The following is a 27,909-nucleotide window of genomic DNA, read 5'->3' as shown; positions in this document are numbered from 1 at the left end:
TTGTTAAGGTAACTATATAGTAGCTAGGATACTCTATACTAGTGACTATGGATACCATCTGGGACAGTATGGACTTGTTAAGGTAACTATATAGTATCTAGGATACTCTATACTAGTGACCATGGATACCATCTGGGACAGTATGGACTTGTTAAGGTAACTATATAGTAGCTAGGATACTCTATACTAGTGACCATGGATACCATCTGGGAAAGTATAGACTTGTTAAGGTAACTATATAGTAGCTAGGATACTCTACTAGTGACTATGGATACCATCTGGGACAGTATGGACTTGTTAAGGTAACTATATAGTAGCTAGGATACTCTATACTAGTGACTATGGATACCATCTGGGACAGTATGGAGTTGTTAAGGTAACTATATAGTAGCTAGGATACTCTATACTAGTGACCATGGATACCATCTGGGACAGTATGGTTTTGTTAAGGTAACTATATAGTAGCTAGGATACTCTACTAGTGACAATGGATACCATCTGGGACAATATGGACTTGTTAAGGTAACTATATAGTAGCTAGGATACTCTATACTAGTGACTATGGATACCATCTGGGACAGTATGGACTTGTTAAGGTAACTATATAGTAGCTAGGATACTCTACTAGTGACAATGGATACCATCTGGGACAGTATGGACTTGTTAAGGTAACTCTATAGTAGCTAGGATACTCTACACTAGTGACTATGGATACCATCTGGGACAGTATGGACTTGTTAAGGTAACTATATAGTAGCTAGGATACTCTATAATAGTGACTATGGATACCATCTGGGACAGTATGGACTTGTTAAGGTAACTATATAGTAGCTAGGATACTCTACACTAGTGACCATGGATACCATCTGGGAAAGTATGGACTTGTTAAGGTAACTATTAAGAGATATAAGTTTTCCGGAATTGTAATGTAGGGAGTAGATTTGAAATCTGCATCAAATTTTAAGGATTTTTTATAAAATTCGTTTTTTTGTATAATTCTTTATCTAAAAGCGGAAATACAAATTAAGTTAATTAATTTTGGCATCTGTGATTGGTGGATTTAAAAAATCTGCGCTCTGATTGGATGTCGTACATCATTCAACCAATTAGAGCGCAGGTAGTTTAAAATCCACCTATCCTATTGGTCAAAATTAATTAACATAAAATGTATTTTCGCTTTTAGATAAAGAATTTTACAAAAAAAACGAATTTTATAAAAAAAATCCTTAAAATTTGATGCAGATTTCAAATCTACTCCCTACATTAAAATTTCGGAAAACTTATATCTCCTAACTATATAGTAGCTAGGATACTCTACACTAGTGACCATGGATACCATCTGGGACAGTATGGACTTGTTAAGGTAATTTATTTTCATGGTCTGACTTACGAGACTTAAAGTCCTAGCAGGTGTGATCTGACAGTAATTCGCTTAAGTAACAAATAAAACTACAGGCAAAAGGTTACAACTTTGTTTTACATGACTTGTTTCTTAAACGTTTAGAACATCGAACAAAAAAAGTTGATAGGTCGCTGACCGGAATTGCCTCACACTTCCCCAGTTTTGCCACAAATTTACTTTCAGTTTTGTATAGACTTGTACATTTATGAACTGCTTATTTAGTTGTGACACTCTACAAGTTCGTTTGTTCTACAGTTTCATGGCTTTAATTGAAGTTTTCAATCTTGTTTTCTGTTTTCAGGGCAAAGCATTCCCTTTTGATGTGGACACGAAGGTGCCAATGATTGTGAGAGGCCCGGGAGTTCCTAAGAATACAAAGTAAGTCTGACATTAGAGTAAAACACTAGAGGGAGAAAGTGTTAAATAACTATATCCCCATCACAACCGCCTTGTGCAACCTTTCTATTGGGTCATTGAAAATCAACCAATGGTATTGCTTACATTAACACAGCCAAGTAGTAGAAAATAATTTAGAAGCAGACGAAAGATGTCTTTGAAAAAGGAAGGGAGGTAGTTGTCTGTATATACATCTAGTGGCTACGTCCCCTAGAAGCCTCTAGGGGCACTAAAGGTAGAAGGTGGGAAAAGTCGACCCTCATCCAATTTTAAATTAGAGTTTCAAAAGAGTAAAAAAAAGTTAAATAGTAAAAAAAACAATATCGGTTCAGCGGTTAGCAAAATCGTTCGGGACAGATAAAAAATGCTTACTACTTTATATAATAGGATACTACAAATCTGTTAGTCGGATAAAAAGTTAACAGAAAATATTTGCTAGTTTAACAAGATTGATAACATCCATGAAAATGTAGGATATCCAATAAAATGTTGATTTGTATGTAGGAATATATATTTCTAGTATGTCAGACAAGCAGTGTTTCGGAGCCGGGAGCAACAACATTTTTGGTGGAGCCGGAGTCGGAGCCGTATTTTTCGTTAAAAACTGCTCCGGCTCCAGATTAGCTAAAAATGATTTTTTTTAAGTAGTATTATAATTTGGCAACTGTATATTTCCATATAATAAACTGAAAAACTGTTACTTAACAAATACACACATCCTTCCACTTTTATATAGCTTTAATCAAATAAAAGCAAAATATTTTATATTATTTATTTTATTTTATCAAATTCAACAATGAACAAAAATTTATATATTAATTTTAAGGTAGGAGCCGGAGCCGTATTTCCAGATACGGCTCCGCGGAGCCGGAACCGCATTAAAATTAAACGGCTCCGACACCCTGCAGACAAGGATAGGACTTAAAGACTAAGGTTGTACAATAAAATGGATGGTTGTCTATTGAGGGAATGGAGGCCTTATACTTATGATTAAGAAAGACTTTTATATATTGATTAAGACGATTAGACATGATCTTATGTACTCTATTAATCGGAAGCGAAGGATCTCGCGAAACGCTGAAGATATTAATCCCTGTTATAAGTTTTTTTATATGTCCAGCGTAGAAACTATCTCTGGTTCTAGGACAAACGCAGGAGTCCCAAACGTCGGAGTGGACAAGCGCAGGAGTGGGCACTTAACCTAAAATATGGAGGTTTTTAAAATGCCTAAACCCTGCGGGGGGCTTATTTGTATATTCATATCTTAACCTAACCTAACCTGTATATTACTTAAATTAATATTTTAACACTCCTGCCTTTGTCCACTCCGACGTTTGGGACTCCTGCGTTTGTCCTGGAATCCTATATCTATTCAAAAATAAAAAAATTTCCCCCAAAAAATATTTTGATAAATTTTTAAGTAGGCATTATTGTTGGTCTTTCCTTTTTAGAGCATAACTTTTATTGATGTTATCATCCTTGTTTTTGTTTTTATAGATTTTCTGAGCCTGTGGTGAATATAGACCTTGCTCCAACATTTCTTGACGCTGCAGGGCTTAACCCCCCACCCCACATGGACGGACGTAGTATTCTAGACATTTTCAGGTATTGGTATTTTATTTCATTATCAAATTAATGCTTAATTGAACCCATATACCATTGACAAATATTGCGCAGTTTATAATAAATTATTATACACTAGTCCCTAAAGTTTTACAATAAAGTATTCTAATTGTTGGCTTAACTATTTTAAGGATTGACTTTTGGTTGGTTGGTATATTAGGTTGAGTGTTAAAACGTTTAAACCACTAGGTAATTTAATTTACAGAAGGGATACTTTTGTGTGTCACCATTGGGCATGTACAGCTATTTATCGGCCATTGTCTTATTCTTCTAAATCCTTGGTTTAACCCCATTGTTAAACATGATCAACTTGCGTTTTTTAATTATATTTTTAAAAAATGCTACTGTTTGTCTATGCACATTTATATCGAGATTTCCAGGATCGCTTTAAAACCGACTAATATGTGCTGGATTAGAACCGGTTCTAAGCCATACTGAAAAATTCCGACAACGTGTATTAAATACAGTTTTCTACGAATATAAAAATGAACAAAGTTTTGAGATTATGCTTTTGGCATCTCGGGGATTAAAATAATTGCAAACTTATAATTGTAAATTTTTATATCCGCGGAAAACTGTATAAAATACGATGTGATAAATAACTATTGGTACAGGGCTGGTGGTGTTGAAAAGACAGCGGACAAACCCTGGAGGGATGCTTTTCTTATTGAGCGTGGAAAAATGACTTTTGAACGCTATATCAAGGTAAAGATGTGCTCTAAAGAGAAATCACCCCTATAAAAAAATGTAATTCCCATAAACTCAAGTGCCCCTGCAGTGTTTTTTGTTTTTAAAAATTTTTTGTAGGTAATTTTTTAAAGTACTATTTCTCTTGGAAGGGTGGGGGTACGGTACTCTCCCTAAAAAAACAGCTATAAACTTTCCCAGGACCTCTGAGATGCTACATTGAAAAAGTACCATATTACCTGTCTAGCAATTAACCCTCCCTCCCCCTACTTAGCTTTGATATAAATTAAAAATATTTAGAGGGGGTTGAGTTTTGCGTTTGATTGTTTGCTACTTTGGGTTAAGGTTAGGTTATTTTAATGACCTAGAAGCCCCTCGGGAATTAAGAATATGAGAAATAAAACTATCCCTAAAACCTCTCCTTAAATTTATTTCAAAAATAAGGGGAGCAAAGTATTGCTTGAAAGGCACTTTAAAGGAATATACTCAGCTTTTACAAACAACGAAACTAATTCGGGAGGAAAATCACGAAACTTATGTGATTTTCAGCTGTCGTTTATATTCTCTCCATATATTTTAGATTTATTTTGCTTGTTGTTTATACCTTATTCCTGGAATTTACTTAATTTTTATGGATTTTAATTTTTAGGTTTCCAGTATGACAAATAGTACCTTACTGCTCAAGAATACCCTGACTAAACGAGAGAGAATAGAGGTAAAATTTCGTTTATAGCTCCTATCGTTAATTTGGACATGTTAGAATTATTCTATCGATTTCAAATTTTCCATAGTTATTCCTGTGGTATTTTGGTATAACAACTCTGATATATATACCATAAAGTCCGTACTTCCATTTAAAACCGAATGATTTTTAATTTTCATTCACTATTCACTTAATTTTTGGAACATTGATTCCTTAGACAATATTGATAGCGATGTATTTCTTAAAGCTAAGTATGTTCTTAAACAGTAGTCTGTATTTATTTTTCTTCTGCACGAACGAGAGCAAATTTTTAGTACCGTACAGCATATTTTTTGGGAATATACTAGTTTACTATTAAACTTTGCTAAATTAACGAAAAACCTTGTTAGATTATTTTCAGTCTATATTATTAAACATTTTGTTGAGTTCAAGGTGTCTTTAATTGTCTATAATTAAATGCTAAAAATCGAAAGTTTTGCCATGTTTTATATATAGTGTTTTAGTAAAAGATTTACCACATATAAATCCTAGAAAAATAAGGAAATTTTTATAATGCTAAGCTTTTTTAAATTAGAATCTGTACTTTTTTCTTGGAACTGTTAGTTTTTTTTTTGTTGAACGGTTAGCTCTTTTCGTTAGACATGTTATAATTGTCTTATCGATTTCAAACTTCGCATAATGATTCCTTTAACAGTTATGTATTCTTTAGAAGGAGTATCAACTTTATAATCATATCGGAATGTCCGTATGTCCATCTAAAACATGTTGATTTTAACCTTTTTGAAATTTTTTTTTATGTGAAATAACTTTCCTAATTATCTGATTTTCTGAATACTGATTTCACTTGCAACAAGGTACAATCTTGTTAGCGAAGCATCTCTATAATAAAGTCTTAAAAATGTAAGTATGTCCTTAATTTTATTATGTATTTGGTAGTTTTGCAACAAACCTAAAATTTAGTTTATACTTATGCAATAATAATTTAGTTATTCATTTCTGACACTCTACAAGTGGTTCGTCTGTCCTTCAATTTCAGAGCTTAGCTTTTATGGATGTTGTCATCCTTGTTTAGTTTATATGTTATTAAACATTTTGTTAAGTTCAAGGTGTCTTTAATTGTCTATAATTATATGCTAAAAAAATCGAAAGTATTATTTTTTATATATGTGATATAAGTGTTGACGATTTAACTACCACATATAAAATCCTAAAAAATTAGGTGAATTTTTTTTGATGATTTTCTTTTAGTTTTTTCTTGGAACTTTCAGTTTTTTCGTTAAACGGTTAGCTTTTTTCTTTATAACATGTTATAATTGTCCTATCGATTTTAAACTTTGCATAAAGATTCCTTTAACAGTTATGTATTCTTTAGAAGGAGTATCAACTTTATAATCATATCGGAATGTCCGTATGTCCATCTAAAACATGTTGATTTTAACCTTTTTGAAATTTTTTTTATGTGAAATAACTTTCCTATTTATCTAATTTTCTGAATACTGATTTCGCTTGCAACAAAGTACAATCTTGTTAGCGAAGCATCTCTAATCTCAAGTCCTAAAAATGTAAGTATGTCCTTAAACAGTTAGGGAGTTGAATCCATTTTAATAGAAGCAGAAATATAATCTATGATTATGGTTTGGACCCTCTAAAACTGTAATCTACCTTTCCACTTTCCCCTCTCTTGGTGAAGATATCTTCAACGCCGATACGATTTTTGAAATGTAAGATTCTACTTTCCCTTCTCTTGGTAAAGATATCTTCAACGCCGATACGATTTTTGAAATGTAAGATTCCACTTTCCCCTCTCTTGGTGAAGATATCTTCAACGCCGATACGATTTTTGAAATTTAAGATTCCACTTTTGCCTTTCTTGGTGAAGATATCTTCAACAAGAGAGACAAAAGTGGAATCTTATATTTCAAAAATCGTATCGGCGTTGAAGATATCTTCACCAAGAGAGGGGAAAGTGGAAGGGTAGATTACAGTTTTACAGGGTCCAAACCATAATCATATATTATATTTCTGCTTCTATAAAAATGGATTTAACTCCTTAACTGTTAAACAATATCTACTAAAAAGTTTTGCAACAAATATACTTACAATTTTGTTTATACTTATATACTTATATTCTGCTTATTCAGTTCTGACCCTACAAGTTTTAATCTTAGTTTGTCCTATTATTTCAGAGCTTCGCTTTATATATGTTGTCATCCTTTATTTAATCAGTCCTCTGCGTAAAAAATGTTTAGATTCATTCCTTGCGCTTGTTCATGCACAGTTCTGATTTTCTCGGCTCCTATAAAAGATAGAGCTAAAATTTTCAGGGATTAATTATGTTATCATTCTTCATATTTTCAACAAATTTCATTAAGATTCGATTCGTCAATTGGTTGGGGTGCTAGATCGATACCTACATTTTTAAGTTTTTAAGATTTTTTTAAACTCCTATTCAAAATAAATGGCTGGAATTTTTTTAGGATTGAATACTTTCATATTCTGCATACTTATATCAAGTCTTACAAGGTTTCTTGATATTTTAGTTCAATGTTTTCAAATGAAACTGTTTACAGCTCATTTTTCCGGATATCCATCCATAATTTTGGATCTTCGCTACTTATGGATGTTGTCATCCTTGTTTTGTTTAGATTGAGTGTCAGAAGCCCCGCTACCAGTTCCCCTGTACGGACGGTCAGAAGTGGTTTTGCAAGGAAAGTCTACTTTATCAAAGATCTAAAGGGATAAGACAATGGCCGATAAATTGATGTACTATAGGGGACTTAGGGAAGTATAAGGGGGAGGGGGAGAGAAGACCATCCACTTACAATTAATTTTTAGTGTCTATTTTAACCTATTCCCCCCCCCCCCTTTTTTTTCCTCCCCTTGATATTACTTAACATTTTAATTATTTTTGAACAAGATTTCTACAGCATATATATTTCGTTTATGCTTCCCTCCCCCCCTTCAAAATACTTTTTGGCTGATAAATTGAGAAATTTTGCAGGAGAGGAAATCTGACGGAGTAATGAAGATGCGCAGATGCCCCTCTACACCTTCAGACAATAAGGAACAGTTTTCGCGGGCTTTTTAAATGCTTCTTTATTATGTATGCCTGTTCGTACGTAACAGTTAGCTCTAGGCATGTTAGATGATACGATTTAGAAAGAGTATAAAAATTTTCGAAACTGAAAAAAATATTTGTACATTTTGATATCCACAGAAAGCTGTCTATGATACGATAAATAAATATTCCCGCCTAAATTCAAACTGTTCTGGTGTAGTGTGAATGCCGCGCTGGTGATGTAATTGGCTGGAGATACACAACTAAACTGGCGGGAAAGGATCGTAGACAAAGAAAATTGCCGCCAAAAGAGCGCAATGATCAAAAGGTATGATTCAAGTAGGTTTTCAGGGATTTTATGGGGTTAGACATTAGTCAATGGACAACAATTTAATGAATATTTTAAATGATTGATTAAATTAACCCTTCTGTGGATTATTATTATTGGTTGAAAAGTTAGATACTCTCTCTACTGATTGTGACTCATAAACTCACACTGAGAGACATACAACCTGCTATTTTTAAGCATTGAAACCTGGAATTCTGTATATCTAAAAATTTTAAGAATATGGAAAAGGTTTTTATATTTTTTTACTTGGATAATGATATTGGTTATTCCAGTTGGCTAATATAACGATATCTCCCCTCCGCTGGATTGGCGTAATGATCAATAAATGAGCACTACAGAAGCATGAATTGATAACAAGATTTCCCCTGTCTTAATATCCACGTATTATATATCAATTATTTTAGGACTTTTCTGCGCAAAGATTTTTTGAAACTATAAACCTATCTTGGAGGTCGCATTTTTAGAAATAGTGTACTTTTTTACAGAGAACAGGGACATATAATCATTTTTCTGTATTCCTTCTGGTTGTTTCTGAAAATTGGAAAACTCTGTTTTTTAATCACTCTGTATATATTTTTTAGGACTTTTTGCGTAAGCATGTGACCAAGGCAGATAGGATCAGGGTAAGTAATACATTTTTTACCTTATCTTACCTCGTAAGGGCGGGATTATTTTTTTTATGATATAAGCGGAGTTTTGAATGCAACCATCTTGTGATCAGGTTGCAAATAGCACTTAGAATCAGAGTTTTGTTATGAAACTTGGCATGAGTAATCCTTGGTCATTAAGATATATAAGTTGGAAAGAATTTTAATGTTAGAGGGAGATTTGAAATCTGTATCCAATTTTAAGGATTTTTGTTTATAAAATTCGTATTTTAAAAGCGCAAATACATTTCAAGGTAATTAGTTTTGACATCCGTGATAGGTGGATTGGAAACTACCTGCGCTCTAATTGGTTGAATGATGTACGACACTTAAGCTTCTCCAATCAGAGCGCAGATGGTCTGTAACCATTGGGAAAATAAGATTCGCTCAGCTGTTATTAAAGCTTTTCTTCTGATATTTTATTTCCACATTCCCATCATTATGGGGCATATTTTAAAGTAATAGTCGCATGAAGTGCATTTAATAAGTTTAATTGCAAGCATAAGTTACAAGAATACCATCTAATATGTATCATTTTTGTATTTCAATAAGAAGCAATCCATTAGGCACTACCAAAATGCTGTTTTTTTTTAAGTTGCATATATAAAAAAATATGAATTTTAAATTTCTTCAAATTTTTATAACTACCTGGTAGAAAATTAAAATTCTTTCAAATATATGTCGCAAAGATTTAGTAAAAAATATTAAACAGAAAGAAATATGCAGTTCACAAAATTAAAGTTTATATGCACTTCGTGCATCTGCCCCTTTAAGTACATAACACCCATGGCAGTCTGACTGCTTTTAAGCAGCTTTTAGCCGCTTTTATATATTTTTTTATTAAGGCTCGATTTCTGAAAGAGATGAGGGATGATGTTAAAGAATACCACAATCTAGAGGATACTCTTCAGGATAATTCAGGTAGGGTTGGGCCGGATATCCGGTTTGGCCGGTTATCCGGTCGGATATCTGGCCATTTCCAATATCCGGCCGGATACCGGATATTAAAACTATCCGGTTACAGTATATCCGGCTGATTTTTGACGCCGGATATCCGGTTATCTGGCCGGATATCCGGTAATTTGCTAGATATCGAGCGTTGGCCAGATATCCGGCCGGATACCTGATATTGAAACTATCCGGATACCGGATATCCGGTATCCGGCCAAAAAAAGTATCCGGCCCAACCCTAAATTCAGGTATCACAATTTCACAGGGATATTAAGGGATAACAAATGGAGAACAAATTGATTTACATCCCAAATAATAATAAAAAAGGGAAAAGTAGGTTGCGGGTAAAATCCTTAAAGGTTGTGAGTTTTAAGTTAAAATTCAAATTTAAAAAAAATAATTTTGTGTTTAGTTCTTTTCTATAAGAAATACACATATTTAGTGAATATTGTCGTCCTACTAATATTTTTAAGCCTTAAAACACACACCTTTACGGATTTTACCCGCAACCTACTTTTCCTTTATTATCTTTTGTGTAGACTAAAAATTATGTTTGAACCGACTAAACCAAATTTTGGGTACCAATTTTTAAAGCCTAATGAGAAAACATTTTTATTTTGAGTCTAACTCCTCTCCTTTGCTGATATAATTAACATAGTTGTATATTCTGATATATAAATCAGTGTTTTTTGTTAGCCAGTTTAGATCCACTTTACAAAATGTCTGAAATGGATTTAGGCTGTTTTTTTTCTTTTAAATATTTGCAGAGCCGCTATATATTGTTATGAAAAATACTAGTTAACACAATATCATTACCTTGTACTACACAAAAGTATACTTGACTGTAGGGTTGTGCTGGATACTGGATATTTGATAAATTACTGTATATCCGGCCGGATAACCAATTTAGGCATTAGATATCAGTCGGATATCTGGTTTCCTGATAGTTTTGATATCAGATTAGCGGATATCCGGTTTACGTATAGTTTCAACAACCGATATCCGGCCGGATATCTAAAATGGCCAAATCGGATATCTGTTCAAACCCTACCTTATTGTCTAGGTATTCGCCGGTGGAGAAGAAGTTCAAGTTTAGCCAATGATGACACCATAGAGCTAACCAGGGACCAACTCTCTCAGCGGTCAACCCAATCTGATCCTGATTCTGAAGATGGAAGTTTTGATGGTTAGTTCATAAAAATAAAGGTTGGGCCGGATATCCAGTTTCCCCCCGGATATTCGGCCATTTTCAATATCCGACCGGTTCCCGGATATTAAACTATCCGGATACCGGATATCCGACTGATTTTAATGCCGGATATCCAGATTTGGCCAGATATCCGGCCCAACCCTAATAAAAACCCGCGTCATTATCAGGGTGGGCATACAAAAAACCCACCCAAAAAAACCCACCCAGGGTTTTTTAAAAAACCCATTGAAAAAAAACCCAAGGTTTTTTGGGTTTTTGAAAAAACATTGAAATTTCACGTTAAAATTTACAGTTTAAACCTCTATTTACTCAAAGACTAGGATCTAATAACATTTTAAAGCAAATTTTACCTAAAAAACGTAAAAAAAATATGAAGTAAGGGGGGGGGGGGGTTAATGCAACCATCTCGTATTTTCCCTAAATCGAACAAAAAGTTGGAAAAGTAATGGCTAACGGCTGGCAGCTCAGATGTTTTGCCATTTTTCGGCTATCTTAAGAGCAAATTAGTTACAAAACCTATCTCCACATAATGCTTTTTGTCGCTCAAAAACCTTATCAAACGGTTCTAGCCGGTTGCTGTAGGTACTAGAAATTCTAAAAATGGTTATTTAACATGAATTAAACCAAAATATGTTTTAAAAAGTTGCTTCCTACGTAATTAATGATGAATTTGCCTTCAAAATAGGCAAAAAACGGCTAAATGGCTGAGCCGCCAGCTGTTACTTTTTCCAACTTTTTGTTCGATTTAGGGAAAATAGACCTACCAAGGATTACTCATGAAAAATTTCAGATCGAAATTCGAATTTTAAGTGCTATTTAATCATTAATTACGAGATGGTTGCATTAACCCCCCCCCCCCCTTATAAAAAAGATGCTCTACTTATTGTTCAAATGTTTATGAAAGTACTTTCTTTCAAAACTTAATTTCAGAAAACGCTTTGATACTAAATTGATGATGTATAAATTGTGTAAATTACATAATCATAATTGATTTTTAAACTAAAACATAACAATTTATGAAAGGAAATAGTTACAGTGGCGTGGTTTTATTAAGAGGATGTAAAAAGGGGAATACCTTAATAATTTCTGGGAGGGGGGGGGGGGGGGTGTTGGCAGCTTAGGAATAGAGGAGGAGGTTCCATGTTTTGAAGCTTTTAACCTCCCCTCCCCCTTAATAGAATATTTTGTGCACCGTTGCTAATAAGGGTTTATAATTGATCGAAATGCCAGTTTTTTTCATTATCTATCTTGTTTATTGTGAAATCTTGCTTACCTTTTACCTACAACAACATAAACATTAATATTTCATCAATATATCAAATGTATTTGACTCCTAAATGAAAAAACCCAATAAAACCCGAAAAAACCCAATAAAACCCAGGGTTTTAAGGGTTTTTATGGGTTGGGTTGGGCTTTTTTAAAAAACCCTGGGTTTTTCCCCACCCTGGTCATTATCGTATGCGATGGCCACATCAAGTCGTTAAAATAGTCTGGCGTGTAAGAAAATGCATTAGCCGAAGAACAGGCGAAACTTATTCCCTTGCACAGATATGTTTTTCATTCAAAGTTTTGCCTGCTTGTAGAAAGCTTGGTCGCATATTTACACTACAATTGTCAATGTTAAATTTGTCCTTCCGTCTGTTTTAGGAGTTTGTTATGGATGTTGTCATCCTTGTTAGTATTGCAATATACTCTACCACTAGAGTCGGTTGTTCTCTTCTTATTGCTGTCTTAGGATATTAATTAGAATTCGATTTTCTCATTGACTATAATAGATAGAGGTCTGATTTTTCTTGTGTAGATTTTTTTTAACTATAGGGCATATTTGACTAAAGATATCCTTGGCAGCCAGGCAATTTTATGACTGCTTTAAGCCTTTTTCCCAGTTGCAGGCATGCATATCTCATGAAACGTCACATCAAGAAAATTACTGTTACATTTATCAAAAAAAAGATTTTTTTATTATAAATCTATTGTTGGTTAGAAATGAAACGAAGAGTTTAAGATAGGATTTTTTTGGGGTAAGCGTGCTTTTGAGATGTGCGTTTTTACAGGTATGCTCCAGGATGTGGCTGACCAGGAGATCCTTGAAGTGGATGGAATGGTGGAGGATTTGGCTGCAGGTCAGCTGTCTTAATTATACTTAGGGGGAGGGGGGGGGGTTAATTTGTTTATCATTTTATGTATTTCATTTAAAAGTTATATAGATCAAAGGCTTTCTATTATAGGGGGGTGGGGAGGGCGGTGATCAATTATCAAAACTTTTACTGATATTACTGCATGCAGGGGTTAGACCAACCTGTTATCCAACCTATCTATTTTTATAAGCGTAACCTATTATGGTACTATCCCTGCGGGCTCTTTAATCTTTAATTAACCAAAACCAACCTAAAATAATTGTTTATTTTATAAATTTTTAGAGATTAGAAGCTTGCATAAGATTTCTAACAGCAGTTCAGATCTGAGTGCCGACATTTTGAATACCAACGACGACCTTCAGACAATTGATGATGACCTTCAGATGGAGGACGACAACAATTGTCTGCTAAACCGTAATAATGTACTTTGCTCAGCACAAGAGCTTTCCAGGTATTTATTTTTTTAGTCAGCGAAAAGGGAATGTGATTCTGACAAACATTTCTAAGTGAAAATTTCCCCTCAACCCCTTTCCCTTTTTTCTTCTTTTCTTACCCACTTCCCTTTTAGTTACACAAAAAAAAACAAGTTTTACTCCAACTTTACTGCCAACAAAATATTTAATTTTTGGCAATTTCATATGGAATTGGTTGATTAACAACCCCTGGTTTTAGTGGCTACTCTATAAACTATGTCTGTCCGTCTGTCCCACCCTAACACAATGGGAGGGAAATTAATATCTGATATACTTGGATATATTTACAGTGGAATATTTATTTAGCTTGCCAAAATGGACCTCATTTATTGGTTAGTTTGTTCTTCCGTAAAAGGGGAGGGTATGGTGTGTGGATGGAGTGCATCGTTATCTTAGCTGGCTGCGAGCATTACTTTAACACAGTAAATGAAAATGTGGTATAACATCCAAGCTAGGTATAATAATATATTTGTTGGGGAAATGGAAATCTCTCTTTTGTTATTTAAGTTGGATAGTTGAAATTTTTATTGAAGATTCCCGGTTTTTAAAAATCAATTTTAACATCTACTCAATTTATTTCATTTTTTTTTTTATAATAAGAGTGCTGCGCTATTAAGGATGTTTTTATCCTTGTGATGGAATAACTTAACTCAAGCAATTAGTTGACTTCCTATTTTTTTTATTATTAAAAACTGAATCATTTCTAGCCCCTGCGGGTAGCTCTAAACATGCGTGGCCCTATTACGGATTACTAGCCATTCAAGGCTCTCTCAAACTTTACTTAACCTAAATAACCATTAAATATTATAATCAGTGAGGAAGGGCACATTGGACTTTAAATTAATAAGGTTTTAACATCTTATTTTTGGGGCCTAAAACATTGGTTACTTGAATTAGTTAGTTCCAGACTTGTCGTGTACTTTTCAACCAATAATTTTATCTACCGATGGGATTATTGTGTTTATCAAAATTGGGCATATTCTGACATGTAACTAAAATATTTTAGCTCCGAACTGAGTTGGGAGAAGAGTCGTCTAGCTGTCAGACATCAAATTCAGAGGCTGAGGGCTCAGCTACACGAGCTTAAACAAATCAGGTATTGTGTCGGTCCATCTATCTGTGTCTGTCTGTCTGTCTGCGAAACATCAAATTCAGAGGTTGAGGGTCCAGTTACATGAGCTTAAACAGATCAGGTAGTGTGTCTTTCCATCTGTCTGTTTGTACATCTGTCTGTCTGTCTGTCCATCAGTCTGTCTTTCCATCTGTTTGTCCATCAGTCTGTCTTTCCATCTGTTTGTCCATCAGTCTGTCTTTCCATCTGTTTGTCCATCAGTCTGTCTGTCTTTCTGTTTGTCCATCAGTCTGTCTGACCATCTGTTTGTCAGTCCGTCCGTCTGTATATTAGGTTGGTTAGATTACTACATAGTTATAATTGTATAAATATGAAAGTAACAGGAAGTCTTGCCTTCTGTCTGTTTGTGTTTGTTAGTGATAGTATCCTCTTTAAAAAATTCTAATAAATGACTCTCCATTTACCCAAGTGCCCCTAGAGTCCCTATTAGTTTACAAAAATTGCTAATGCATTTCTAAACAGGATGGGAGGAGTCATTGGGATGCTACACTACTCCCCAAAGTTTTAGAGTAATGTATTTATTCGTTGGCTAAACAACATAGAGGACTTTTTATTGAATGTTAATTGGTTGGTTCATTAAGTCTAGTGTTAAAACATTTCAACCATTTATTGTAATTTTAATATTTTTGAGTATGTAGATCAATTTTTCTTATCCCTTAAGATCCCTGAATAATAATCCTTTTTAGACGTTATCTGCATGTCCGTCGCCCGGCAAAGAAGCATCGTAGGCCGCGCTATCACTTGAGATCTATGAACAACAACTATAACCAACAAGATGGCGGCGCACCACGTGACGCTCATTTTGGCGCATTTTCCGAGGATCATGAGTTGACGAGGGAGGCGTGTTCTTGTGCCTCGGATGATATGGAGGATTTTGAAGAACAGGATGAGGATATGGCTGTTATTCAGGTAACTGCTGGGATATCAAGGGACAAGACAATATATGATAAATATATGTATGTCGCCAATGATTATAAACAAAATTACACCTTTTGTAGATGACAAAGGGAGAGGTCATTTTCTAGTAAATCCCGTAAAGGTGTGTGTTATAAGGCCTAAAAATAGTAGTAGAACGATAAGGTGCTCTATATATTTGTATTTCCTATTGAATAGAACAATAGGGAAGAAATTTTTTTTTTTTTTTTTTATAACCGTACCTGGAATATCTGAAATTTCTATCAAACGCTTTGTTTGGCTCAAACTGACACTAATAAAAAAAAATATAATTATAATAAATCAACCTGTAAAGAATGACTTCTTCCTTTGTTTAATGGTATAGATTGTTCTTAACCTTTACCTTGTACCTATAGAAAACATTATTATTATAATTATATTTTTTTTAAATTTTTGTCAGTTTGAGCCAAACAAAGCGTTTGATAGAAATTTCGTATTTTTTTTTAGATAATCCAGGTACGGTTATCAAAAAAAAAAAAAAATTTCCCTATTGTTCTATTCAATAGGGAATACATATATCTAGAGCACCTTATCGTTCTACTACTATTTTTAGGCCTTATAACACACACCTTTACGGGATTTACTAGAAAATGACCTCTCACTTTATTAAATCAATAGCATTACTTTCTTACTATTAAACTACATGCAGTGGTGTATATTCTGCACAAGATTAATTTTTTTTCTTTGGGAAAATATTTCAATTTTTCCAGGGAGTAAGGGAGGGGACAATGGATCGAATATTCAATCTTTAGGAGTCTCAGACTTTGGGGACTGGCTTAAAGGGAATGTGCAAGAATTTAGCAGTTTCTGACTGAGTTTGGGGACTTGCGCAAGAAATGCCGTTACTCGCTATGTTAGTTTTGAATTTATATAGTTTTGCAGACAGAGTAGTTCAAATATAAATACACGGCCCCCCTCCCATACTACATTTCACTCCCTTCATCCCCACCTCCTTTTTAAAAGTAGACGAGAAAGGGAAATGGAGAAGGGAGGTGGGGGAAATAAACATGATAAAAAGGGTCAGGAAGGCGTGCGGGTCATATACTTGCCCATCTAGCTACACGCCTGCCTGCCCCTTTTTTCCGTGTTTACATCACTTGCCCCCAAATCTCTTTCTCTTTCCCTGTAATCTGAAGAGATCCAGGGAGATATTTCTAGTAATTAATTACAGAATGATTATGTCAGTCTGTAATACTGGTAATCTTATTTTCAAATGATTGCTTTTTTTCTTGGAACTTTTTTCTTAGTTTATGGTTTTCTAGATTTAATCAACAATCACTTTACAATTTCCACCATATTGAATTAATTGCCCATTGTCCCCTCCCTTACTCCCTGCAATTTTTCCCCTCTGGTTTTCTAAATTTGAAATCCACAATGATTATAAACAAAATTACCCCTTCTGTAGATTAAAATATTAGAACTGATAACAATACTAGCTTATTTACCAAGATCTTTTTCTACACATAATTCCTACAGGTACAATTACTGGAATGTTCTTGCACGATGCTTCTATTGGTCTATTTATGTTATCATTCCTTTACTGTATTCCTATTGGTCTAATAAATAGATACAGTAAGCCTATTGGTCCAATTAATAGATTGTACCTTTTACTGTGCTTCTATTCTCATAATAAAGTAACAGGATGTTTGTGTGTTTGTGTGTTTGTCTGTGTGTTTGTATGTCTGTACCGAAGGATCTTGCTAACCGCGGAGCCGATCGGGTTATTAACAGGGTAGCTTCTCATTGGTCCCGGGAAGGTTTATAACTATTTCTTCGGGGGGTGGCACACACCCAACCCCCCAAAAAAATGAAAAATCCCCCCCAAAAAAGATTTTTTTGAATTTTTTTAACTAAAATTAAAAATAAGGGGGGGCACCCCCCACCAAAAAAAAATAATTTCGCCCCCCCAAAATTTTTTTTTCTTTTTCTTTTAAAATCTAAAATAAGAAATTGAATTATTAAATTCGACTTTCTCCTCCTCAAGTGCCCCTAGAGGCCTCTAGGGGCGTAGCCGCTAGTTGGTTTAATAAAGTGATCAACCATCTTGACTTTCTGTATAGGGCGCGTCAGTGGCAGATTTGATGATGTTGCGCCAACAACAGATCCGTAGACGCAGACAGAAAAAGTTGGAAAAGCTGCGCAGGAAGGCGGCCAAACGTGAGAAGATGGAACGTAAGATGGCAAGAAAGATGAATCCTAAGAAGGCGGACCATTGCAAGGTAGGCTACGCATTTCTAGTTTGGCTTTGAAACCAATTAATATCCGCTGGATTAGAACTGGTTCTCAGCCATACTGAGATAATCAAGTGTAGCATTGTATTATCAACAAATATTAATGCTTAATATTAGTTTTGTTAGTCTGTGGTTTTATTAACAAAACTGGTTAATATTTTTATTTTTCATTGTAATATCCGTGGAAAGCTGTCTATAATATGATGCATTAATAACTATTCTAATATTTTAAATGAACTTTATAACTGTATTGCACTGCAAATGGATGTTGCTGTATTAAAGACTGGTAAATCGACCTTTTATTTTTAAATTATCTTTTTTCTTTTTATTAAAACTAGCGGCTTCGCCCCTAGCCTCTAGGGGCTTTGCCCCAAGAGGTTTTGTCAAACTAATTTATTTTTGGATTTTAAAGAAAATTTTTTAAAAAAATTTTGGGAGGGGGAGGGTTATTTTCATTTTTTGGGGGGTTAGGTGTTTTTACCCCCCAGGAAAATAGTTATAAACCTTCCCGGAACCTATGAGAAGCTACCCTGTAAAGCAGAACCCGATCGGTTCAGCGGTTAGCGAGATCCTTCGCTACAAACAAACAGACATACAGACAGACAAACAAACATCGTTCTACTTTGTATTTTAGATTAAAATTTCTTAAATCTGTATTTTTGGATAATGGATGTACCCTATCACAAAATAGTTATAAACCTTTCCTGGAAGAAAGTAAAAAAACACTGTAAATAAGAACAAAATTAGTTCACTGGTTAGCGAGATCTTAAGCAACACAAAGCATTTTCTGCAATAATGATAACTTCCTGTTTTAGCAAAGCTACTCTATAATTATGTCAGTCAGTCAGTTGGTTAATCCATAAAGGTATAGGGGAAATATGTTTTTTTTCTGCCGATTTTAAATTACTGAGCATTAAATCTATTCACTATTTCGTCTGTCAGTTTGTCATGCTTCTAAATACACACCTTAATTCATTTCGTTACTTTATTAGTTATGATAACTGAACATCTGCTTTATAACTTACTTTATCCGTTTATCAATTCCGTGAATTTTTGTGAATAGTTACTTATGGATGTTGTCATCCTTGTTTTTTTACTTCAGGCTGATGTGAAGATGAATTGTTTTTCTCACGACAATGACCACTGGAAAACTCCGCCACTGTGGACAGAAGGACCTTTCTGTGCGTGCACCAATAGTAATAACAACACTTATTGGTGTGTCAGGTAAGCAATATAATTTCTGTGCGTGCACCAATAGTAATAACAACACTTATTGGAGTGTCAGGTAAACAATATAATTTCTGTGCGTACTCCAATAGTAATAACAACACTTATTGGAGTGTCAGGTAAACAATATAATTTCTGTGCGTACTCCAATAGTAATAACAACACTTATTGGAGTGTCAGGTAAGCAATATAATTTCTGTACATGCACCAATAATAATAACACTTATTGGTGTGTCAGGTAAACAATATAATTTCTGTGCGTTCACCAATAGTAATAACAACACTTAATGGTGTGTCAGGTAAGCAATATAATTTCTGTGCATGCACCAATAGTAAAAATAACACTTATTGGTGTGTCAGGTAAACAATAGAAATTCTGTGCATACATCAATAGTAATAATAACACTTATTGGTTTGTCAGGTAAGGAATATAATTTCTGTGCGTGCACCAATAGTAATAATAACACTTATTGGTGTGTCGGGTAAGGAATATAATTTCTGTGCGTGCACCAATAGTAATAACAACACTTATTGGTGTGTCAGGTAAGCAATATAATTTTTATATGTTTTAAGGTTTATGTCTTTACATGAAAGGAAAAATACATTTTCTTATTTCATAAAGGCATCAGTTTTCATGAAAACTATTGTTTGCAATATTTTATAGTCCTTTCTCTCTAATTTAAGGTTTTTTCCGCGTATTAATTTTTCGTATGTAACCGTTTAGTCAAATGCGCTTATTAAGTCAAATTGTTATTAATAAACGCATTTGCCTAAACTTTACGGTAAATACGCGAAAAAATTGACCTCTTTAAAGGGGTACTTGTACGAAATGCATTTTAAGCTAATCTAGTGAACCGCATATTTTTTCCTAGTTAATTGGTTAAACTACATTTATATATGGCATATATTTGAAAGATTTCTTTTTTTTTGTGATATTTGCAATTCAAGTCTTGATATTTTAAAAACTACGTTGTAGAAAATTGAAATATATGCCATATAAATGTAGTTTAACCCATTGGCCAGGAAAAATATGCGGTTCATTAAATTAAGTTAAAATGCATTTCGTGCAACTACCCCTTTTTTAGGAATATAAATGCTACCCATAACTATTTGTACTGCGAGTACGTGACTGGTATGGTGACCTACTTTGACCTGAGAGTTGACCCACACCAGCTACGCAACCTCCTCCACACTTTGGCTGACCACGAGATCAACTATATGCACAGTCAGGTACAATATTCCTGTTTTGTAGGGAGGGAGGGGACATTGAGCTGTTTATTACACTAGTCCTTAAAGTTTTAAATGTTTTCTGATTCGTTGGCTCAACTACTTTGGGGACTTTTACGGTTGTTTTATTAAGTTGAGTGTTCAAACGTTTCAACCATGAAATGTAATCTACAGATGGTTAATTTTGTGTGTCATCAATGGGGGATGTCCATCAATTTATCGGCCATTGTCTTATCCCTTTAGATCTCTGGTAAATTGTTTTTGTATAAAAGTAACAGGATGTACTTGTGTTAAACTTTGCGATGCTAGTAATGAATTAATAATGACCAAAACACCAGCTTTTTTACAGGGATAAGTCAATGGCCGATAAATTGATGTACATCACCAATGACAATACACAAAATTACCTCTTCTGTAGATATGAATTAGTGATTGAAACGGTTGGACACTCAATTTAATTAACAAAGCAAAATTCAAAAAGTTTGAAAGTTTTTGTGATTCTTTAATCACTGTACAACTGCATAATAACTCACTCTTGTTCATATTTCTATCCTGTATATCTTTAGCTATGCTACTTATGGATGTTGTCAACCTTTTTTTAAAATTTAGATAACCTACCTTCGTGACTACAGCGCTGCTGATGAGTACCGCAAGTCTTCCGCAGCTCTTGACCCACACCTGCCCTCCAAAGTTGCACCCGTCGAGCCGCGCAATTTCCGTACTCCTGTTGTTCAACCGCTGCTCACAAGTTACGCGGCGTCTGCCGACTCCCAGGGTAAAGACGACTTTCTGTCCTTTGCCGCCGAGGCTGCGGCTGTGGCGCATAGTGGTAGCGTCAGCCCCAAGTTGGATAAATATTTGCGCCATTCTGCACAACGATCATCAGATCAGCCGTCTAAAAAGCAGCTGAAAAAGCAGCAACAGCTCAAGAAGCGCATTCGAAATCTCTTAAAGATTGGCGGCTCTAGTGTGGATTCCGAGAATGCTTGGGTTAAATCTTCTGACGGAAGCGGTAGTTCTGCTGCTAAACGGCTGCAACGGCGGCTATTGCGTCAGCAGAATGCGGGAAATCGTCGCCAAGAGTTGCGGCGGAACAGGCGCAAATTAAAGCAGATCTTGGGCGAAGATTAGATTTTAAATTACTGATAAATATAGTTTTAGCTCCAGCTCTTTCATTGGATATTTAGTTTGGGAGAGAAGGAATTTTATTACTACAATCGGGGACACCTGCCGTTATTTTGTTCTTTTACACTTAGTGCTTGTTGACCGGTGATAACCCCTCCCCTCCCTCATCCCCATTACCTTAGTTTTTAAAGAAATTTAATAGTTATTTCTTTCATCGTATTATAATCGGCTTTCCGCGGATATAGAGTGTACAATTATAAGATTAAAACCAGTTTTTTAAAGCTCCTAGGTGACGAATGTTGTGATTGTACATTTCTATATTCGTAGAAAACTGGATATAATACGATGCTAGACATAGTTGTTTCGTATGAATGATAACCTGTTCCTATCCACCGGATTTGAATGAATACGAGAAAATCTTTTCTTTTGCCTAATTCTTGTGGCGTTTTTAACACTTTGGATCTAACCAGTATTTAAAATAACCTAACCTAAATTAAAACAAATAAACTGTCTCATAATTTTTTCAATTTCATGGGATGGGGGGTTATCAGTAGTCGACAAGACACGTTTGGAGAAAGCCTCCATTATTTCTTTTTGAAAAGTTCACTTGAAAGAGGGAGGGAGGGGACATTGGACTGTAATATACACTGGTACCCGAGGTTATATAAACCTCTCGTTAATTTGGAACAAAAAAATATTTTGTAATTATTTGTTATTTGTAACTAAAGGTGTAACTGTACAATCTTTTTAAACAATAATTTGAATCTTCCAAATAATGAAAAATGATATTGTCCCTTATGTAGATAAAAAAGTTATTGGTTGTAAAGTTAAGACATCCATAGACATAATAACAATTCAAATAAAGTACCCAAAGGTTTTGATTGAACGAAGATAAACTTAAAACTTTGGGTACTAGTGTCATATAAGACTTTCCCTATTCTATTTTTTTGTGGATGGGGCGGGGGTGAGGATCTTAAATTTAAGATTTTGATGTTCCATAAAAATTCCTTCTGTCCCTTTTAGAAAAATTATAATATATTATGATAATTAATTATGAAATGTGCCAAAATTTATTATTGTACAAAAATTTGTTAAGGGAAATCCTCGCTGAAATCTTATATTTTTATTGCATCGTATTATAGACATATTTTCGCGGATATTAATATTTTAGTCAATAATTTTTTTTCCCATTTTAGAAACTAATTGTAAATTAAGGTATAAAATTTGAGAACTTCTTTTTGTATTGGTCTGCTTAAAATTCTTTGTTACATTTATTAAATACTAGCGGTTACGCCCCTAGAAGCCTCTAGGGGCACTTAATGTTGGAGGGGGAAAAGTCCCTTCATCCCATTTTAAATTCGAGTTTCAAAAGAGTAAAAAAAATAATTTTTGGGGGGATGGGGGTGAAGAGACCCCCCCAAAAAATAGTGTAAAACCTTCCCAGGATATATATTATATATGAAGCTTTACTGTAAAGCGGTTAGCGAGATCTTTCGGGACATACAAAAAACGCTTACTACTTTATATAATAGGATTGATTGGTTGGTTTCTAAGCTTGGATTTCCCTTAACATTTACAGATAATGTAGATAAATGCCATATTATATATACATTTGTTATTAATTATTAACTAATTTTTCTATGTATTAACTAATTAATTTTGTTGTAAATAGTTAATTTTTAGTTAATTGTGTTAGCTTTTTATCATAAATATTGGTTAGTTGCTGTATTAGGGAAAGCTTTTGATTGCACGACCTTTGTCCCTTCTCTATCAATGTCGCGTACTTTACTTAGCAGCTGTAAGAACTATTTTGGATCTACTGCAGTTCACGGTAAAATATTGCTGGCAAGAAAAATTTCCTGAAATGTATGAATTTAAAGGCTGCTAGCTAACAAACTGTTTAACGTACAGATCATACCTGCACACCATTTTAAGCGGCATAAGAAGGTCTACAAATAATCTGATATAGCCAAGATCCAATTATACACAGGGAAAGCTTCACTGAAGAAAAAACGCGTAAAATAGGTCTTTTTCGCGCATTTCTCTTCACTGCGAGATAATTATGCATTATTGATTTATGGCTATTCCAGATTATTTGTAGGCCTTCTTATGCCGTCTTAAACAGTGTGCGGGTATGATCTGTACGTTCAGCCGTTTGGCAGCTAGCAGCCTTTAAAATTAATAGATTTTTGGTAATATTTTGCAGAGAACTGCAATAGATTTTTTAAACGCTGTGTTGGGACGTTTTTCGAATTTAATTCTGGGATGGGAGAGAGTAGACATTGAATTGTAAAGTTATGTAAACATAATCCTTCATTTTTTGGCTTTAGGTTTTGGGTATTTTAATTAATTAATACAAGCCAGCCTAAAATAACATTGAAATTAATTCGGAAAAAAATCACGAATCCTTCAGCTGTTGTTTGGGGGAAACATATCGTAAAATTGACGACCTCTCCATTTGCCCTCCAAATATTATTTAAGATTTCTTTGCTTGTTTGTTAAACCTTATAACTGGATTCAAGCTATTTTTATTTAAACCTTTTATTTATTAATTTTATTCTACATCAATTTATCGTCTTATTCCTAAAATCGTTATAATCTTTTTTACAGCAATTAACCATGTTTTTTAGGTTAAAATGTATTGAAATTAATTTGAAATGTTTATTTTTGTAGATAAATTGTCCAAAATGTTTAGTCTCCTAAAACCTGTTAAAATATTATAATAAATTTTATTAATTGTACAGAAATAAATATTTATATTAACAAAAATTCTCATTTTTTGCTATAGTATTTTTATTCCCGTAGTTGGTCTTAAGATAATTATTGGAAGTTTTTAAATTTAAGTATTAGGGTTTGTGTGTATTTTAAAAGAGGGGTAGATTTCTGGTAGAATCCGTAAAGGTTAGGTGTTATAAGTTAAAAACTGTAGTATAACATTAAAAATTTATGTTAACTTTTTAAACTTATACTTTTATCAGTTCTTTTCAATAAGAAATACACATATTTAGTGAATATTATCGTTCTACTACTATTTTTAAGCCTTAAAACACACACCTTTACGGATTCAATCAGAAACCTACCCCTCTCTTTATATAACTTTGAAATATTAAAGGTATAGTTGCATAAAGTTCATTTAATAATTTTGTTTGCAAGAATACCATATATTATAAATATATAAATTTGTATTACAATAAATAGCAATGAATTTGGCTCCACCAAAATAGCCATCATGCTGTTCTTATGAAAACAGGACAGTCATTTAAATTATGTTGCACATTTCCAAAAAAAATTGATTTAAGTCTTGATATTTTGGAAACTACCCGGTAAAAGATTTAAATTCTTTCTAATATATATCTTATAGATGTAGTTTAATCTATTGCAAAGAAAAAAATACGCAGTTCAATAAATTTAAGTTTAAATGCACTCCGTGCAACTACTCCTTTACGATAGTTCTATGTGGCAATTCGATGTTAAAGTCTGTCAAAGTAGTAGAATGTAAATTTTCTATATATCAAATAAATTCAAGTTGAAAGTAGTAAATTTCAGTTCAATACAACCAATGACAAGTGTTAAATGTTCTGCCACCCTCCTGCTAGTGGTGGAATTAAGACATTTTCTCTCTTGAGTAATCTCTCTACTGTTCAAGTGCTTATATCTTGAGAACCGTAAGAGATAGAGTGCTAGTTCCTTGACTATATTAACTCAGATTTCCTCAAGAAAGCCAAATATGCATATGGGGGTCATTTTTCTATGATTGGGGGTAAAAATTGAATATAGGGGCCAATTTTTTATGATAGGTGGGGGGGGGGGGGATTAGGTTAGGTTAGGTAATATTGAATAGCCCTGTAGGGATAGGGCCCCACGCAAGGGTTAGGTTAGGTTAAGATGGGTTAGGTTAGGTAAGATTGAGTAGCCCCATAGTGTTAGAACCACCCGCAGGGGTTAGGTAATTTTGTGTACTTAACCTAACCTAATTCCTCCCCCAATCAAAATGACCCCATATTATTTTTTGTTCCCCCATATGCATTGGTTGATTTACCTTGTTTCTGTTACATAGAGCTAAATGTTTGAAGAAATTCTAGGTTTACCATAGTATTGACAAAATTATTTGAAAATTAATAGGTAAGGAGGTGAGATTGTGAACCATCAAATGCTTTGATATAAAGTGTACTTTATAGATGTATGTAAAATGTATAGTTAGAAAAAGGGGTGGTAAGTTGTAATAATGTTACCTGAGTTACCTCGTACGGGCGGGATTGTAGTCCAGGACTTTATCGACTTGATGTACTGTCCAGGTCCTGGTCTAGCAATCCAGGAGAACTAAGGATGACTGTTAAGCACCCTTCTCTGTCCAAACACCCAAGGATATTAGGTTAAGTAACATCCAACAGACAACCAACTCTCTGTGATGCACGACCTTTGTCTGAGAAGTCCTAACTGTGCATGGTAACGAGTTGCGCCTGTTTTGAGCCAAGGCATTCCCCCTACTCTAACTATTTATGTCGCGCATCTGACATAGCAGCAGTAGGAACCATTTTTAATTGTAATAATGTACCTAAGCAGGTTGATAATTGTACTTTTGCATTTTACAGCATTTGATGATGTTTTCCCGTGTTTTTTTTACTGTGCACTTTGAACTCCGCAAAGTATTTGATGATATTTCTTCAAAAATCGCTTAACATTTCAAATAGTTTTTAAAATGAAACCATGATGAAACCTTTTTTTTTTAAAGCGAAGCTTTTCTGTAATTAGGGTCGGTCCGTCCGTCCGTACGTCCGTACGTCTGAGATGGATAGCTTTTTTCATTAATTTAGGCATGTTAGAATTGTCCTATCGATTTCAAATTTTGCATTTTGATTCCTGTAGTAGTTAGGTACGATTTAGAAAGCGTAGCAACTCTATAATCATACCAGAATGTCCGTACGTCCATTTTAAGCATGTTGATTTTTTACATTTTTAACAACTAATTTTTATGTGAACTAATTATCCGATTGTTCTGATTTTTGGTATACTGATTCATAGGACAACAAATTACAATATTTTAAGCAAAGCAACTCTATAATCAAGTCATAAAAGTTAAAGTATGTCCATAAAGATTATCCTGTATCAAGAAGTTTTTCAACAAATTTACTCACAATTTTGCTTAATTTATATTATGATTTTTCAGTTTTAACACTATACAAGTGTTAATGTCCGTTTGTCCTACCGTTGCAGGGCTTCGCTTTTATGAATGTTGTCATCCTTGTTTTAGTTGTAACAACAATAAACAGAACCTGGTATATTCACAAATAAAAAAATCTAAATTCGCTGCTTGAGTTGCTTAAAATCACTTACTCTTAGTCGTGCATAGTTCCCTTTAATTTTGATACTATTAAAGGAAGCCTGCAAGAAATACCACGCTTTAACTGCTGAAAGACTGCCACAAGTAGACCAAGTACCACAAATTTAAAGCCTTCAGCTTCTACAACAAAAAAGTTCTAGGCATTTTAAAATGACATTTTATGTACATAAAAATTTTGAAGAAATTGCAATGCTCATGTTGAAAACTTTGAAATTAAACTACGTGGCCTAGAAACAAAATTATAAGCTTATTTTTGTCATAAATTTAGGTTTCCAGTAACTAATTATATTTTTACAATAAAAATACCCATTTTTATAGTCAAAATCATTAAAAAAAATTAAGTTTTACTTGCGTTGTACCGAATGTACTGTAGCCAATCAGAAGGCTGAATCAGCTTAACAACCAATCACAGCTAAGCTTGTATTAGTTTACCCCTTTGTTTCCGCTATGATTTTTGTTTTAAAATACAATCTAAGTCGAATTTTTTTCATAGATTTTGACTATGAAATGTGGTGTTTTTATTGTAAAAATGTAATCAGTTACAGGCAATCTAAGTTTCTGACAAAGATGAGGTTATAATTTTGTGTCTAGGCGACGTAATTTAATATTGTTTTTTCTTTTATGAGCATTGGAAATCTTTCAAAAATTCCATAGTACATAAAATGCTATTTTGAAATGCCTAGAACTTTTTTGTTATTGAAGCTGAAGGCTTTAAATTTGGGGTATTGGGTCTTCTTGTGGCAGTCTTTCAGCAGTTAAAGCGTGTTATTTCTTGCAGGCGTCCTTTAAGCAGATAATTTTGAGAATTTTACTAAACATACGTGAAAAAATAGAAAGTAAAGCTGCTTGTCCTTTCATCTACAAACATAAGAATTCCTTAGAACAATGGGATTTTCATACCCATTTGGTATGTACAAAAATTTTGAAAGTCAAAAACACAATAGATAATTTAAACAGGTAAAATGTTAGTTTCCTCATTTGCAACGAGGATTTTATGCTTAGAAACAAATTGTTTGACTATAAACTAGATGTTTT

General features: G+C 33.9%; 1 protein-coding gene across 3 annotated transcripts in view; it reads left to right on the top strand.

The window, feature by feature from the left end:
* Positions 1 to 21,599, top strand: part of LOC145307195 (extracellular sulfatase Sulf-1-like) — a 39,216-nt gene extending 17,617 nt beyond the window's left edge. For all 3 annotated transcript variants that reach the window (XM_080149562.1, XM_080149561.1, XM_080149563.1), the window contains 18 exons: positions 1,704 to 1,780; positions 3,296 to 3,403; positions 4,036 to 4,126; positions 4,758 to 4,823; positions 7,457 to 7,521; positions 7,815 to 7,875; positions 8,090 to 8,197; positions 8,800 to 8,841; positions 9,711 to 9,786; positions 10,880 to 11,002; positions 13,081 to 13,149; positions 13,447 to 13,615; positions 14,644 to 14,733; positions 15,456 to 15,678; positions 17,784 to 17,942; positions 19,057 to 19,178; positions 20,267 to 20,411; positions 21,018 to 21,599. In XM_080149562.1, the coding sequence (XP_080005688.1) occupies positions 1,704 to 1,780; positions 3,296 to 3,403; positions 4,036 to 4,126; positions 4,758 to 4,823; positions 7,457 to 7,521; positions 7,815 to 7,875; positions 8,090 to 8,197; positions 8,800 to 8,841; positions 9,711 to 9,786; positions 10,880 to 11,002; positions 13,081 to 13,149; positions 13,447 to 13,615; positions 14,644 to 14,733; positions 15,456 to 15,678; positions 17,784 to 17,942; positions 19,057 to 19,178; positions 20,267 to 20,411; positions 21,018 to 21,539 (2,316 nt within the window). In that variant the 3' untranslated portion in view covers positions 21,540 to 21,599. The remainder of the gene's footprint in view (positions 1 to 1,703; positions 1,781 to 3,295; positions 3,404 to 4,035; positions 4,127 to 4,757; positions 4,824 to 7,456; positions 7,522 to 7,814; positions 7,876 to 8,089; positions 8,198 to 8,799; positions 8,842 to 9,710; positions 9,787 to 10,879; positions 11,003 to 13,080; positions 13,150 to 13,446; positions 13,616 to 14,643; positions 14,734 to 15,455; positions 15,679 to 17,783; positions 17,943 to 19,056; positions 19,179 to 20,266; positions 20,412 to 21,017) is intronic.
* The last annotated feature ends 6,310 nt before the right edge of the window (positions 21,600 to 27,909 follow it).

Source organism: Acartia tonsa, chromosome 15 (assembly GCF_053477335.1).
Source record: "Acartia tonsa isolate MP-2025a chromosome 15, ASM5347733v1, whole genome shotgun sequence".
In the NCBI taxonomy this organism is placed as follows: domain Eukaryota; kingdom Metazoa; phylum Arthropoda; class Copepoda; order Calanoida; family Acartiidae; genus Acartia; species Acartia tonsa.
This window is presented reverse-complemented; position numbering and strand designations above follow the sequence as displayed.